Source organism: Taudactylus pleione, unplaced genomic scaffold, assembly GCF_031769625.1.
Source record: "Taudactylus pleione unplaced genomic scaffold, aTauple2 ptg000539l, whole genome shotgun sequence".
NCBI lineage: Eukaryota > Metazoa > Chordata > Amphibia > Anura > Myobatrachidae > Taudactylus > Taudactylus pleione.
This window is the reverse complement of record NW_028284941.1, coordinates 1,341,917-1,355,621: the sequence shown is the minus strand read 5'-3', so window position 1 is coordinate 1,355,621 and position 13,705 is coordinate 1,341,917. Positions and strand designations below refer to the sequence as shown.

The following is a 13,705-nucleotide window of genomic DNA, read 5'->3' as shown; positions in this document are numbered from 1 at the left end:
ATCATTGGTTTCAGTAAGAGGCACACCGCTGACAACCTCTTAGAGAAACTGAGGGAAATCATCGCCCAGTGGCTTACCCTACTTAGACTCTCCTGGGGATTTGTGATATGACAACGCCACCAATATTGTGCGGGCATTACATCTGGGCAAATCCCAGCACGTCCCATGTTTTGCTCACCCATTAAATTTGGTGGTGTAAAATTTTCTGAAAAGCGACAGGGGCATGCGGGAGATTTCTGGCCACTTTCGCCATTCAGCGACTGCGTGCCGTAGACTGGAGCGCTAGCAAACACTCTTGAACCTGCCCCGCCATCACCTGAAGCAAGAGGTTGTGACGCGGTGGAACTCAACCCTCTATATGCTTCAGAGGATGCAGGAGTAGCAAAAGGCCATTCAAGCCTATACATCCACCTATGACCTAGGCAAAGGAGGGGGTATGCACCTGACTCAAGCGCAGTGGAGAATGATTTCCATGTTGTGCAAGGTTCTCCAGCCCTTCGAACTTGCCACACGTGAAGTCAGTTCAGACACTGCCAGCTTGAGTCAGGTCATTCCCCTCATCAGACTTTTGCAGAAGCAGCTGGAGAAAGTGAAGGAGGAGCTAAGACGGAGCGATTCCGCTCGGCATGTGGGACTTGTGGATGAAGCCCTTCATTCGATTTGCAAGGATTCCAGGGTGGTCAATCTGTTGAAATCAGACCACTACACTTTGTCCACCGTGCTCGATCCTAGGTTTAAAGCCTATGTGATGTCTCTCTTTCCGGCTGACACAGGCCTGCAGAGGTGCAAAGACCTGCTGGTGAAAACACTGTCAGCTGAAGCGGAACGTGATACGTCGACAGCTCCTTCATTTTCTCCCACAACAGGGGCTGCCAGGAAACAACTTAGGTATCCTAAGCAACCCGCTGGCGGTGATGCAGGGCAGGCAGGACCAAGTTTGGACATATGGTCCGGACTGAAGGACCTGGCAACAATTTCTGACATGTCTACTGTCACTGCATATGATACTGTCACCATTGACAGAATGGTGGAGGATTACATCGGTGACAGCATCCAAGTAGGCATGTCAGACAGTCCGTACCTGTACTGGCAGGAAAAAGAGGCAATTTGGAGGCCACTGTACAAACTGGCTCTATTTTACCTGAGTTGCCCCCCCCTCCAGTGTGTACTCCGAAAGAGTGTTTAGTGCAGCCGGGAACCTTGTCAGCGAAAGGCGTAGGAGGTTGCTTCCACAAAATGTGGAGAAGATGATGTTCATAAAAATTAATTATCAACTCTTCCAGGGAGACCAGCCTCCAGAACGTACAGAGGGACCTGTGGTGGTGGATTCCAGTGGGGACGAGTTAATACTCTGTGAGGATGAGGATGTACACAACACTGAAGAGGGTGAGGAATCAGTGGATGAGGACGACATCTTGCCTCCGTAGAGCCAGTTTGTGCAGGGACAGATTAATTGCCAGCTTGTTTTGTGGGGGCCCAAACGAACCAATCATTTCAGCCACAGTCGTGTGGCATACCCTGGCGCTGAAATGATTGGTTTGTTAAAGTGTGCATGTCCTGTTTATACAACATAAGGGTGGGTGGGAGGGCCCAAGGACAATTCCATTTTGCACCTTTTCTTTTTCTTTGCATTATGTACTGTTTGGGGCCTAATTGTTACATCTCAACCAAGCTTCAATTTCCTGTAACACATGACTCAGAATCACACAGAGCTTTTTATTCACGCTCACAACACTCCCAAGACACTTCCACATGTCAGGGTGGTTCAGTGCAATCACTTCGCCACCGCCAAGTTCCAGTCCCAAAAATGCCCTATTTTACGGAAAGACCGATCCAGCCAAGTCGTGACAGACATATGCAAAAAGTCATTGTTTGTGGCCTTGAAGAGGGATCCCAGCGACTCAGAATCAGCCCTTATTTGTTTAGATTTTAAACTGGACAGCTATAGAAGACAACTACTATCATATCTCTCACATCTGAATGGGTTTAGTCAGGTAAAAAGCTCTATTATTACCAGCTATTTATATAGCGCACACAAATTCCACAGCGCTTTACAGAGAATATTTGGCCATTCACATCAGTCCCTGCCCCTGTGGAGCTTACAATCTATATTCCCTATCACATGCGCACACACATACACACTAGGGTTAATTTGTGTTGAGAGCCAATTAACCTACCAGTATATTTTTGGAGTGTGGGAGGAAACCGGAGTACCCAGAGGAAACCCACGCACGCACAGGGAGAATATACAAACTCCGCACAGGTAGGGTCGTAGTGGGAATCGAACCCATGACCTCAGTGCTGCAATGCTAACCATTACACCATCAGTGCAGCTGACTGTGTGCTTTCATTAACATGTTTTAGATTTAATTTATCTGTTATTGATATGTGTATATATTGTTAGAATAAACAATTTTATCTTTACGAAAGTAACCTACATTTTGCACTTTTATCAGTTGCTGTGTTTTTCTGATCTAATAGAGTGGCAGTATAGAATGTTTAACATAAGAGTTTGAAGTGACAATTTGCTCAAAGGGGCCTGAAAATGTGATTAGACTAGAGCAGTGTTTCCCAAACTCATTCCACAGGGAGCACCAGGGCCGTAACTAGGTAAGGGCGACCGGTGCCGCCGCATAGAGCACAGAGGCTCTGTGGGCTGCACCTCTGCCGCCCAATGACACTTGCATATGGCTAGCAGGGTGCCTGGAACGACATCCTGAAGCCAAGATTGCTGCTGCAGCACCTGTGGACGCTCCAGACAGGCACCCTGCACAGTTTATGCAGCCGTTCATGCGTCCTGAAAACGCCCAGTCAGTGCTGCACTTATTGGAGCTGCCGGTCACGTCCCCTCTGGGTTATGTAATGACTCCAGAGACTGGCACAGGGTGTAATTGTGCCCCATTACAGCTCTGGGGAGCACTACAGTGCATGGTTTTCATTTTTCCTAGTTGTTGCACAGGTGGAGGTAATTATTTCACTTGTGATTCGGTATGTTAACCCTGTCGGGATGCCGGCGTCGGGATTCTGGACGCCATTTTTCAAATGGATGACAGTTAAGACCCGATTGGCTGGTGCACCATCTATCATGCACAGCAAGTTTTATCACTCGTTTTGAGTGATAAAACTCACCCTACTTTAACCTCTCCCTCTCCCTACTTTAACCTCCCCCCACCCCTAGTGCCTGAACATAACCTCCCCCTCCCCGCGCCCTAACCCGCCCCCTAGTGCCTAAACCTAGCCCTAACCCCACTACCTCCCTTTAGCATCCCGGCGGTTGGGATGCTGGCGCCGGGATTCTGACCGGTGTCGGTATTCCGGTGCCGGTAATGTAAGCGTCGGCATACCGACCCCCGGCATGCTTAACGTATCGCCCATAGCAACCAGTCAGATTCTAGCCATTGTCTTCTCTAAGGTGCTAGATAAATGTTAAGTATAATCTGATTGGTTGCTATGGGCAACATCTAAATTTCTAAAAGCCTGCACTTTAGTAAATATACCCCATATACATCTTTCAGAGTAACAGCAAAATCCCGGGTTATTGCAGGGTTCCAGACTGAACATATTCAAAAAAATTGGGTGAAACATGTCGCTGTCCGCCACACACTTTGATTGTGGCCAGCATCTGGTGCATGACAGCCTCATCCTATTAGCAAAATGCTGACAAAGATCGGAGTTCCAGTCACATCACTAATACTAGCCGGCGGGTCCTGCAGCCCGAGCACGTCGTAAGAGGACCGGGAACCAGCGAGGCAAAATATATGACAGCTCACTGCACTGAAGTCCGGACTCAAGGCCTGATTCAGCAAGGAACGCATGCTAGCAGACGCACGCACCCGTCCAATGCGAAAATATGCTAATCATGGAGACCGCAGCACAAGATGCAGACACCCAGCCCCACTTAAAGCCATCCATCTCCCTTTACACACAGCCTGATCAGTAACATCGAGAACCATCAGACTCATACGCACAATAGTGGTTGACCTGATCTGCAGCAGGATTCCTCTGTACAGCTTATGGTATGGCTGCGTATGCCGCCGCGCTGCCTTAATTATGCACGCCCCTATAACAGCGTTATAACGCCTGCGTTCACCTAACCACCCCCCGTCACCACCCACAAACGGCACTTCCTGTCAATCAATATCGGAAGCGTCTGTGTGCACACTGCGTCTAGTCTGCGTACCATAACCCGATCGCACGGGCTGGTTTGCGCACACGCAGTGCGATGCATATGCATGCACAGATCAAAAAACATCGGCCAAGTGCGTGCTTTCTCTCCTTTGCGTTCCTTGCTGAATCAGGCCTTCGGTGCAGTGTTATTAAGGAGCTCCTACAGCGCAAGAATAGAGCGCTCAGCTGGCTGTTGGATGTTTCAACGCCAAAAAGGAAGGAGCAGGTAATTAAGGGCCAATTCAATTAGCGGCGAAAAGCCGTTTTCTGCAAAAAAGTTTAGCCGATGACGTAATTTCGCCAGCGGAAACTTATCCCCGTATTCAATTGTGGCGACTTTTCACCGGTGCGAAAACGCAATGTAATTTACCCGGTGGAAAAGTTTCGCCTATGAATAGCTGTCGGAAAAAAAGTGCAGAATTGCGGTTATGGGGTGCAAAGGTGGGGAAACCACCCTGCACCCTTAGGACAGGTCTCCAAAGGTAAACTGCGTAAAAAAAATCCTAAATAAATAACACCCCAAAAAATGACTTTGAAAAAGGGGGGAAAAAGTACAAAGTTGGGCTACAAACTTAAAAACTAGCGAAATAGACTTTGTGGGGGTCTGCAAGTATGGGGAAGGTTTTTTTTATTGCAGGTGCTTACTGAAGGTGCATTTTTCACGCTTTTTAAGACCTCACTTTTGCGATTTTTAACCATGCTTGCACCCATTTTCATGTGCCCCAAATTTGCTGGAACTAGTTATTTCCACCAAAAAAAAACTGCTATTCTTCACCACTTGTGCAAAGACGCTATTTAGCAGCTAATGAGAGCCTTTAAGTACCCCAAATAGCTTCAGCAGGGCTTTTCAGGGACATTTACCATGAACCCCAATGTTAGTACATCTTTTGGGGGGTGTCAGGCTGGGGATGATTTGGTCACATCTATGACTTAAAGAGAGACTGTTTATTTTGCTGGACAAGTATTCCTATTTCATCTCAATAGGTACTTTTTATGCTGTGACCCCGATTCTGAGGGCCAAATGTAATAGAGTGAGAGTTTAGCAGCAACTCTCACACTTTTTAAACTCGCCAAGTGTAAGAGTCCGAGAACAAGCAAACTCATGTTTTTAAACGCAAAAAACTCTCACGATTTAAACTTTCCCAGTTTGAAGATAAAACTCAACCAATGTGAGAGATTACTACTAAACGCTCACATTTCCTAAACTATCACCCTATTACATTTGTCCCTGAATGGCTAAAACTACAAAGACTTTTTAAAGAAGACGTGATCAATTTATAAGCTTACAATTTGCTGCTCATGATGTTTTTTACAAAATTCATATGAAGTGTTTTTGTCACCAAAAATGTGATTAAGAACTTGTTGTTACTGCATATTATGTGTATCTGTTCTAAACTTGACTGAATCAGATTATTAATAAACTAGAATAAAAATATAATATAAATATATATGTGTGTGTGTGTGTGTGCTACTGGGATGTAGTTACTATACCGCCATGCGGAATCCCGGCTGAAGAAATCCCAGCGCCGGAATGCCACTACCCGGCTACAAGACCGGTGCCAGAATACCGACAGTAGGTGACATCCCGAGCGCTGGAATCCCGACTTCCAGGAAGCCGAACGTAAATATAGCGGGGCTGGTTAGGACTTAACCGCATGCGGGGTGCTTGGGGTTAGGTTAAGGAACCACGGGGGGGGGCTGTAAGGGGGGAGAATTAGGTTTAGGCACCAACGGTGAGGGTTAGTGTTAGGATGTAAAAACAAAGGGTTAGGGGGGAGGGTGAGTATACTTACCTGACCCTTGTTCAGATTCTGAGCATCGGAATGCAGCTGTTGGTATATTGATAGCAGGCATCCAGACTTCCAAGATTTCATACCCATTCCTATTTTAGTTTATGCTTGCTGTGGCTAACCAGTGCAGTTTTTTTTTTCTATGTTTGCTTATTGTAGGGTTTGCAGTTTCCCTTGTTTTAACTGAGGCAGGTATTCCCCGCCCTAGGTGTAATTCAAGCGCTAAGAAACTAAGTTATTTCCTAGTAGTTTACAATCTATATTCCGTACCACATGTGTACACATACGCTAGGGTTCATTTTACTTTTAAATCAGAATCCAAACAACCTACCAGTATTTTTTTGGATAGTGGAATTAAAGTGTAGTAAGAGTCAACCCCATGCAAATATGAGGAAATCATACAAACTCCAATTAAGCTGGGTACGGTACACACTAGATGATATATTGTACGATTTGTTATTTTGCAGCAAATTGGAATAATAAATTGTCCACATCATCCAGTGTGTACATACTATTGCGCGCTCCTCTACGTTGTATATCACATCTGTTTGCAATGCAGGCAAATCTCAAGAACTGGTGGTCGACACTATGCCTCAGTATGCAGCAGGTGAGTGATGTATCATACATCAGATCATGCAATGTACGGACCACCCAATATTTTGTGCTGCTGCATCTGTCATTGCTGTGTACACACATCATTTAATGTGTACCCAGCTTTAGCGCATTGGTGGGATTTAAACCCAAGATCTCAGTGGGATCACACAGGCATGATGTCCAGGCAGAGCTAGAAGTACATATCAGCTTACTTATCAGCCTAGTCTTTAGAGAAAGACGGTGACTTAGGGATGTTGAGTTTTAGGGAATGGTCAGACATCCACAAAGTGAGAGCCTACAAGTAACAGGTGACACAGGAGAGGTCATGGGAAGAAAGATAAATTTGAATTTTATAAACATATTGGTGATACTGAAGCCCAAAGGAACTGATAAGCTCACCCTGTAAAGAGATGAAAGTGGCCAAGCACAAAGTTTGGGGATGCTGAAGCCAAGGGAGAAGGGAGGAGTAGTGGAGACAGAAGGATCAGTTGCACTAGTAGGTGATTCAGGAGTGTGCTTTCTCATGGAGACCAATGGAATGGAAGATTTGTGGAAAGATGGGGTGATCAACTATATAAATTCCGCTGTAAGATCAAGGAGAATCAGTTCCTTTGATCTGACAGAGAGGTTGTTGTTTGCAACTTTAGTTAGTGCCGTTTTGGTTGAATGGAGAGGTCGTAAACTAGATTGGAGTGGGTCAAAGAGGGACTGGGTGTAGAACAAAGAGATGATGTCGTTGTTTACCACCTGCTGAAGGAGTTTGGACATGTAGGGAAAACAAGATGGGGCAGAAGATAGTGTGTCAGTAAGGGTCAAGAGCAGGTTTCTTAAGTCTGAGGGAGATCAGGGCAAACTACAATGAGGCGGTTGAGGATACCTGAAGAGTTGATGTATCAAGCAGTGGAGAAGTGGACCTGTGGATAAGTTGCCCATACCAACCAATCAGCTTGTATCTATAATTTTATAGTATGTAAATGATAACTGCTACCTCAAATTGGTTGCTATGGGCAATTTCTCCATGAGTACTCTTTTCACTGCTCGATACATCAACTACTTGGATTGATTAAGCAATGTAGGGCAATGCATCAGGAGTGAGGGACAGCAGCAGAATCCAGTACAGAGGTTAGGGTTCAGACCCAGAGGGAGAAAGTCTAATCAGGGCAGGCAAACGGTTGAGTAAGAGTAGCCTATGGGAGGGTAGTGGAGCAGGGAGATGGCAAATGTTGAAGGAGACGAGATGGTGGTCAGAGAGGGAAAGGTGAGTCGGAGACAACACGGAGCTAGGAGAAGACAAGTGGCAGCCGGTGTAATACGGGTAGAAGGTCCATTAAAAGAGGCCAAATGAGGGATAGAAGTTTAGGGGTTGCAATTGGGACAAGTGTGTACCCCATCATGAGGAATTTGAGGTCTTCAGAGAATGCGGTGAAGCTAGATTGAGAAATATCAATGAATTGGGAGTTGATAAAAGGTAACTTAATACAATAAAGGGTTTTGTGGTCAGGCACTTAATACTCAAGCAAGTAGTCCAGTACTTAGTCCAAGTAGGAGTGTGTGTGTGTTTGCTAAAAATGTGGTGTATACATTACCTTTTTAATGTGAAGTTGGTATCCATGTTCTAAATACACTGTGGATAATCTTTAAAAAAAAATGACGATCGCACCTGCTGGTGTAATAATGTTTAACTAACTATGATAAATATATTAGCGTAAAATATCCACACACAAATTGTATTTCACTTGTCGTCATCCTTACGTTCTCCTTCTGTGTTAGATGAACATCATTCTGCTCAAAATGTAGTTCAGGGGCTGAACCCACCTATAACAAAATAAGTGTTATTTAGTGTAATAATGAGAGTCCAATTTGATGAAAAAGTGCTTCGATGGCCAACAGCAAAGTCAAGTTTTCAATATGGAAACAACCCTTCTGTGTACTAGACTGACCTTCATAAGCGACAGTTGCAGATCTGAATATATATATATATATATATATATATATATATATATATATATATATACACACACACACACACACATATATATATATACACACACATATATATATATATATACACACACATATATATATATATACACACACACACATATATATATATATACACACACATATATATATATATATATATATACACACACACAATTTTTTTTCTAGGAAGTATAAACACAAGCTATATTTGAAGTCCAACTGACCATATACATTAGGGCACTTTATTAAAAGAAAAATTTTATTAAAGCACAAAATATTAAACTTCAGCATAACTGAGTATTCCTCATACACTAACTCCACCCTAGACAGTCAGAGATTCAATGTAGTATGCAAACCTCGTATCTTCACGATTATTTCTTTACTTATGGGTCCAGTAATAAAATTGTGTATTTATTAGAGATGAGCGGTTTGGTTCTACTCGTCTCCTTTGCCAAATTAGCCAGAGTTTCGGATTTATCTGTGTGGCTATCCAAAACACGCAAGAGCCGCATAGCCCATAAGAGCATATTTAAGATTTGTACCGCTCATCCCTACTATCTATGCTGCTTTTTTTTTTACCTGAGGGTCTTGGTACTTGTTAAATTGCTCAATATATAATACAAATAAAAAGATTTGATTTAAAAAACAGGGCTTGACAAAAAATTTTCTAAAATCTAGGAGCCAGGGTGAAAGTGTAGGAGTCAGACTCTCAGTCACCGCAGGCGACTCTCAGCACATGCACTCCTTTGCATAAAATGACCACTGCAATACTGTACAGACACTAATCTGCACTGGGGCTGACGAGTGTCTACTTCTGCCCTCTCTGCAAAATCTGGTAGCCATGGCGACCTGGCCCCCAGGATTTGTCAAGCCCAGATTTAAAATAAACCGTAGGCTCACCTAAGTTTTCCAATTTCTACATGAGGAGGTAGCTTTTCATGCAACCATGATATAACTGATAAGCGGCCTGCTATACTTCAGGGGCTGCATATTCCCTTTAATCTCAGTAATAAGTTACAACACTGCATTTAAACAAAGAAACTGACCCGTATCTTTAACAACATTAGGTATCTTAAAAAGTTAAGACACGATCTCATGAGATTTGACAACAGCAAGCCAGGCTTTCATTGACATAGTTGCATCCCATATGACTTCCAGCCCCAGGCTGTTACTACCCTGTAGGCATATTTTTTCAATAAATGAAAAAAATATATATATATTGTAACTTAATAAAAAAAAAAAAAAAAAAACACACATTTAAGAGACAGTTTCAGAACAATTTTTTGGGGAACAAAATTAGCCACTTAGGTTTAAAATCTTGGAACATCAGTGTGGCAGCTCTGAAAAAAAGTGGTACTAGTTAAAACATTTTTTGTCCTGGCAATGCCATCACTAATAACTACTTGGGTGAATACTTATACTGGAAGGATATACTTTCATGTTTTCAGCTGCCTGAACTGTAGGGAGTAATCACAGAAGGAATAGAACCCTCGTTTCACAAAGAATTTTGCAAATCAAAGAATATTGTTTGAACACTGGAAACTCCTGTAAGGGCAGGGTGGTGAAAGAGAAACACACAGAGGTGACAGACCACATAAATAAGCTCAAAAGACTTTGCAAGTCTTCTGTTAAGGTTTAAGTGGAACCACAATTAAAATCCATGGAATTCATAAACCTAAATATTTTAAATCCGCCATCCTCAACAGATAACATCTTCAATAATATCACATATAAAGATCATGGCAGCTTAGCAAGAGTGTAAATTGTAGATCTGAAGTCAACATAAGCCAAGTTAATAATTTCACATAACCTATCAGTTATTTTGCTTTGTAAAGTACTAGAGGATCTAAAACATGACAGATCCAACAGAATTCAAATACAAACAAAAGATCAACCAATATTACTAGTTCAATGTAAAGCTTTTTAATGCATTGTTATTTATTCAACATATCAAGGATATTATGCATCATCCTTACACAAGAGAAAGCTTTTAGAGTGCACAACCCACAAACAGCGCAGGCGAAACAAAGTACTGTAGATCTTTAAATTTAATCATCATCTTTCAGCTTCTTGATTTTATACTTGTGCCGCTCGATTTCCTTCTGCAGACGATCAATTTCCTCCTTGTGGTGGTGGATCTCCTCCTCGTGGTGTTTTCTTAGAGCATTAAGTTGTTCCTGCTCTTTTTGCCTGTGGGATATATTAGGTACAGATAGCTAGTTATACAGACTTTACAAAAAAACACTAAAAACAGGACAAAGACTAACATATGTAGGCTCTAAACTGCAGCATTCACCAATGTGTCACATTTCTAACATATCACAGTAACCACCAATTCTATACAGAAGAGAAGATCAATGTACGTGTGTTTTGTAAGAAGACAGATGATGGCTTAAATGCACAAGATACTTTTTTTTGTAGTTACTGATTAGCCATGCACTTAGATTTAATTGTGAGCAAGTTTATATTTGTGACTGCCATTTGCAAGTGACTTCACCAAACCTCTAACTTACAGACCTGACCAAGGTGTTGCCTTGTAAGAGTATATTTCACACATGAATGAGATACCAAAGGAATCAGATGGGAGTGCGTGTTTGGGCAACCAAATATAAAAATCCATGACATGCCCATAATACAGACGTGTCCTCATACACTATTGCCGCAATCACGGCAAACAGCCCTTCTCAGCACACCAGGTCTCATTCAACCGGCGCCAAGCCTCTTTCAGCTGAATTGGCGTCTTAGCTGTGATATGCAACATTTGTATCTCTTTGTATACACATTTACACTCCTTTGCACAAAGTGCTACAGCAGCTGGTGCTTTTTTTCCCAGCAAAGTTTTGTTGTGCTTCATCTGTGACTTAGTACATATTCAAAACTAATTCCTGTGGAAGTTGCAGACTGGCATCTCTGGCACACGACTGAGTAGTGGTGTGCTGCATCTGCAGTGCAATTAAGATGCATACTTAAATAAAAAGTTGTTGCGCTACACTGCTCTGTGTGGCTCACTTGCGCCAGGACTCTCACATCGCATGGGGTATTGAGGCTAGGTGTATAAGGAGACATCTGTACATACAGATGAAAAATACATTACAAACATTAACAAAATACTGACATTTTCAAGCTGACTTTAGAAGTAAAAAAAATATAAAACATGTTTCAACCTATATCCAGCACAGTGCCATTGTGTGAAAGGTTGGAGAGAAAACAAATTTACCTGAAATATCGCTCTTCCTCAGCAGCCTGTTTTTTACCAAAAGCTCCACCAGCTTCTCTAATAGAGCCTCCACCTCCGCCACCTTTCCCAGCACCTTTGCCCAATTCTCCTAACTGTAAAGAGCAGGGATAAAATTACTTACAAGCAGAACAGATAAAACACATTATCCCTAAAAAAAACTAAACAAAAAAGTTCCCCGTACAGTAAGACTCAATTCAGCACGCTGTTATGTCAGAGAATGCCTGTTCTCATCCTTAAACATGGTCAGTGTTCTCCCCCAGCTATATAAAAAGGACCAGATCCTACAAACTTTGCAGCTTTTTCATAATCAGGCGACTGGGCCCCTAACCAGAAGAGGAAAATTAATATATAAATTGTTATTTCTAGTTTGAATCATAATGTCAGGGTTTAAAACATTTTTTTATTGCGAAGGCCCCCACCCGGCTACTTCTTGATGCCACCCGGCTGGAAAAAAATTCTGGGGAGAGCACTGATGGTGTTTAGTCGCAACACCGGTATTCTCTGTGCTTGGCATGATGTGGTTTCCGCTACACTAAGGGTAGATAATAGCATCGTGCCAGCAGTCTTGTCGGGTTTCTGCTAGCACCCCAGGAGGAATGTAAGAAGAAATCCTTCAGTCTGGCTTAACAGCGTGCTGAATTGAATAGCTCCGGGAGCTTCTTCCTATCACTATTCAGTTCACTTTGAATTGAATTGAGCCCATTAGAACAGTGTTTACTCTTCTGACTAAGCACTTCACAATCAGCTAAAAAAATGCAGGATATCAGAATAAAATTAAATAGAGGTCTTCTACAAATAACCAATATTGTCAACAGATGTAAGCAGATATACCCGCACATAGTTTCTGGGCAGCATTTGCTGTACTATTCAATGTAAAATGCGATTTTCAAGGGGGTTTACCGCATACCCTTTAGGTACAAAGCTCCGGAATGCATCACTTCGTCCCGCCTATGGGCTTCTTTCCAGGGCGCTCCCACAGAGAGACCCCCCCCACGGCCTTCTGCTCAGGACTTCTGGGTGTTAAACCCAGAAGTCCCTCTCTCCGGAGCCAGCACAAAGGACAACTCTTATCGGGAGAGCTGTTCTTTGTGATGTACACCGCATTTCTAGGTACATACTGCGGTGATCAGCCATGGTATATACCATCACAGATGCAATGTATAGCATACCCCACCCAGTGTAACTGAGGAATTGACCTGACCAGCATCAAACACATAGGACAGAGCTCTACGGCAACTCTTACATAATTCTCATTGTTTCAGGGAAGCTTGGAGTTAACTGTTTTTGTCTTTTGTTTTTATTAAGTAAAAGTATATAGCTTAATCTCAATTTTAGTTTTCCCAATGTCCATATATTTAGAATATAACATGAAAAAGAATATAGTTTGTGGCTCCCAAAATGACACAACAAAACTATTGGTTTTAATGTCGCAATGTATCCCCACCCGCAATATTCAGATCACTCCCAGTCGCAGGTCTGACCATAGATCGCACAATGCTTTACCTGGTCAGATGAGCGACGCATTTGCACAAACACGACGTTTCTGAGCCCTGCCCGAAGCAACTGCACTTGGCCGGCCATCTTCCCTGCCTATGCCCCTGACCTTGCCGTTGCGCAGTGTATGCTGGGAGGTGCTATGAGAAGACAGCGCTTCCTGTTATGGGCACTGGGAGGGGGGGCAGAGGACGCAGCGTGCGCTCCAAGCCTCTGTTTTGCTATGCCGCCGTCACCACAGAACGCCCCAGGCTCCATAGTTTGAAACGTAACATGCTGTCAGGGTAGTGTCTAAATCCCCTTCACGGAGAGGACCCTGACGTCATCAGCTAAGGGGAAATAAGCTCTACCATGCTGTCAGGCTGTCATCTCCGGCTAGATGGGCTGAAAACAAATAACCTTGCAGATGCAGTGAATTTGGACGCATAGGGCTTATGTT

General features: G+C 43.2%; 1 protein-coding gene across 1 annotated transcript; it reads right to left on the bottom strand.

Moving 5' to 3' along the window:
* Positions 1-10,434: 10,434 nt before the first annotated feature.
* Positions 10,435-13,416, bottom strand: ATP5IF1 (ATP synthase inhibitory factor subunit 1). Its single transcript, XM_088451179.1, has 3 exons — positions 13,276-13,416; positions 11,752-11,864; positions 10,435-10,724 (listed from the first exon to the last, which is right to left on the bottom strand). Exons 1-3 carry the CDS (start codon positions 13,351-13,353, stop codon positions 10,583-10,585), a joined length of 333 nt encoding a protein of 110 aa, XP_088307305.1. The 5' UTR covers positions 13,354-13,416; the 3' UTR covers positions 10,435-10,582.
* Positions 13,417-13,705: the final 289 nt, after the last annotated feature.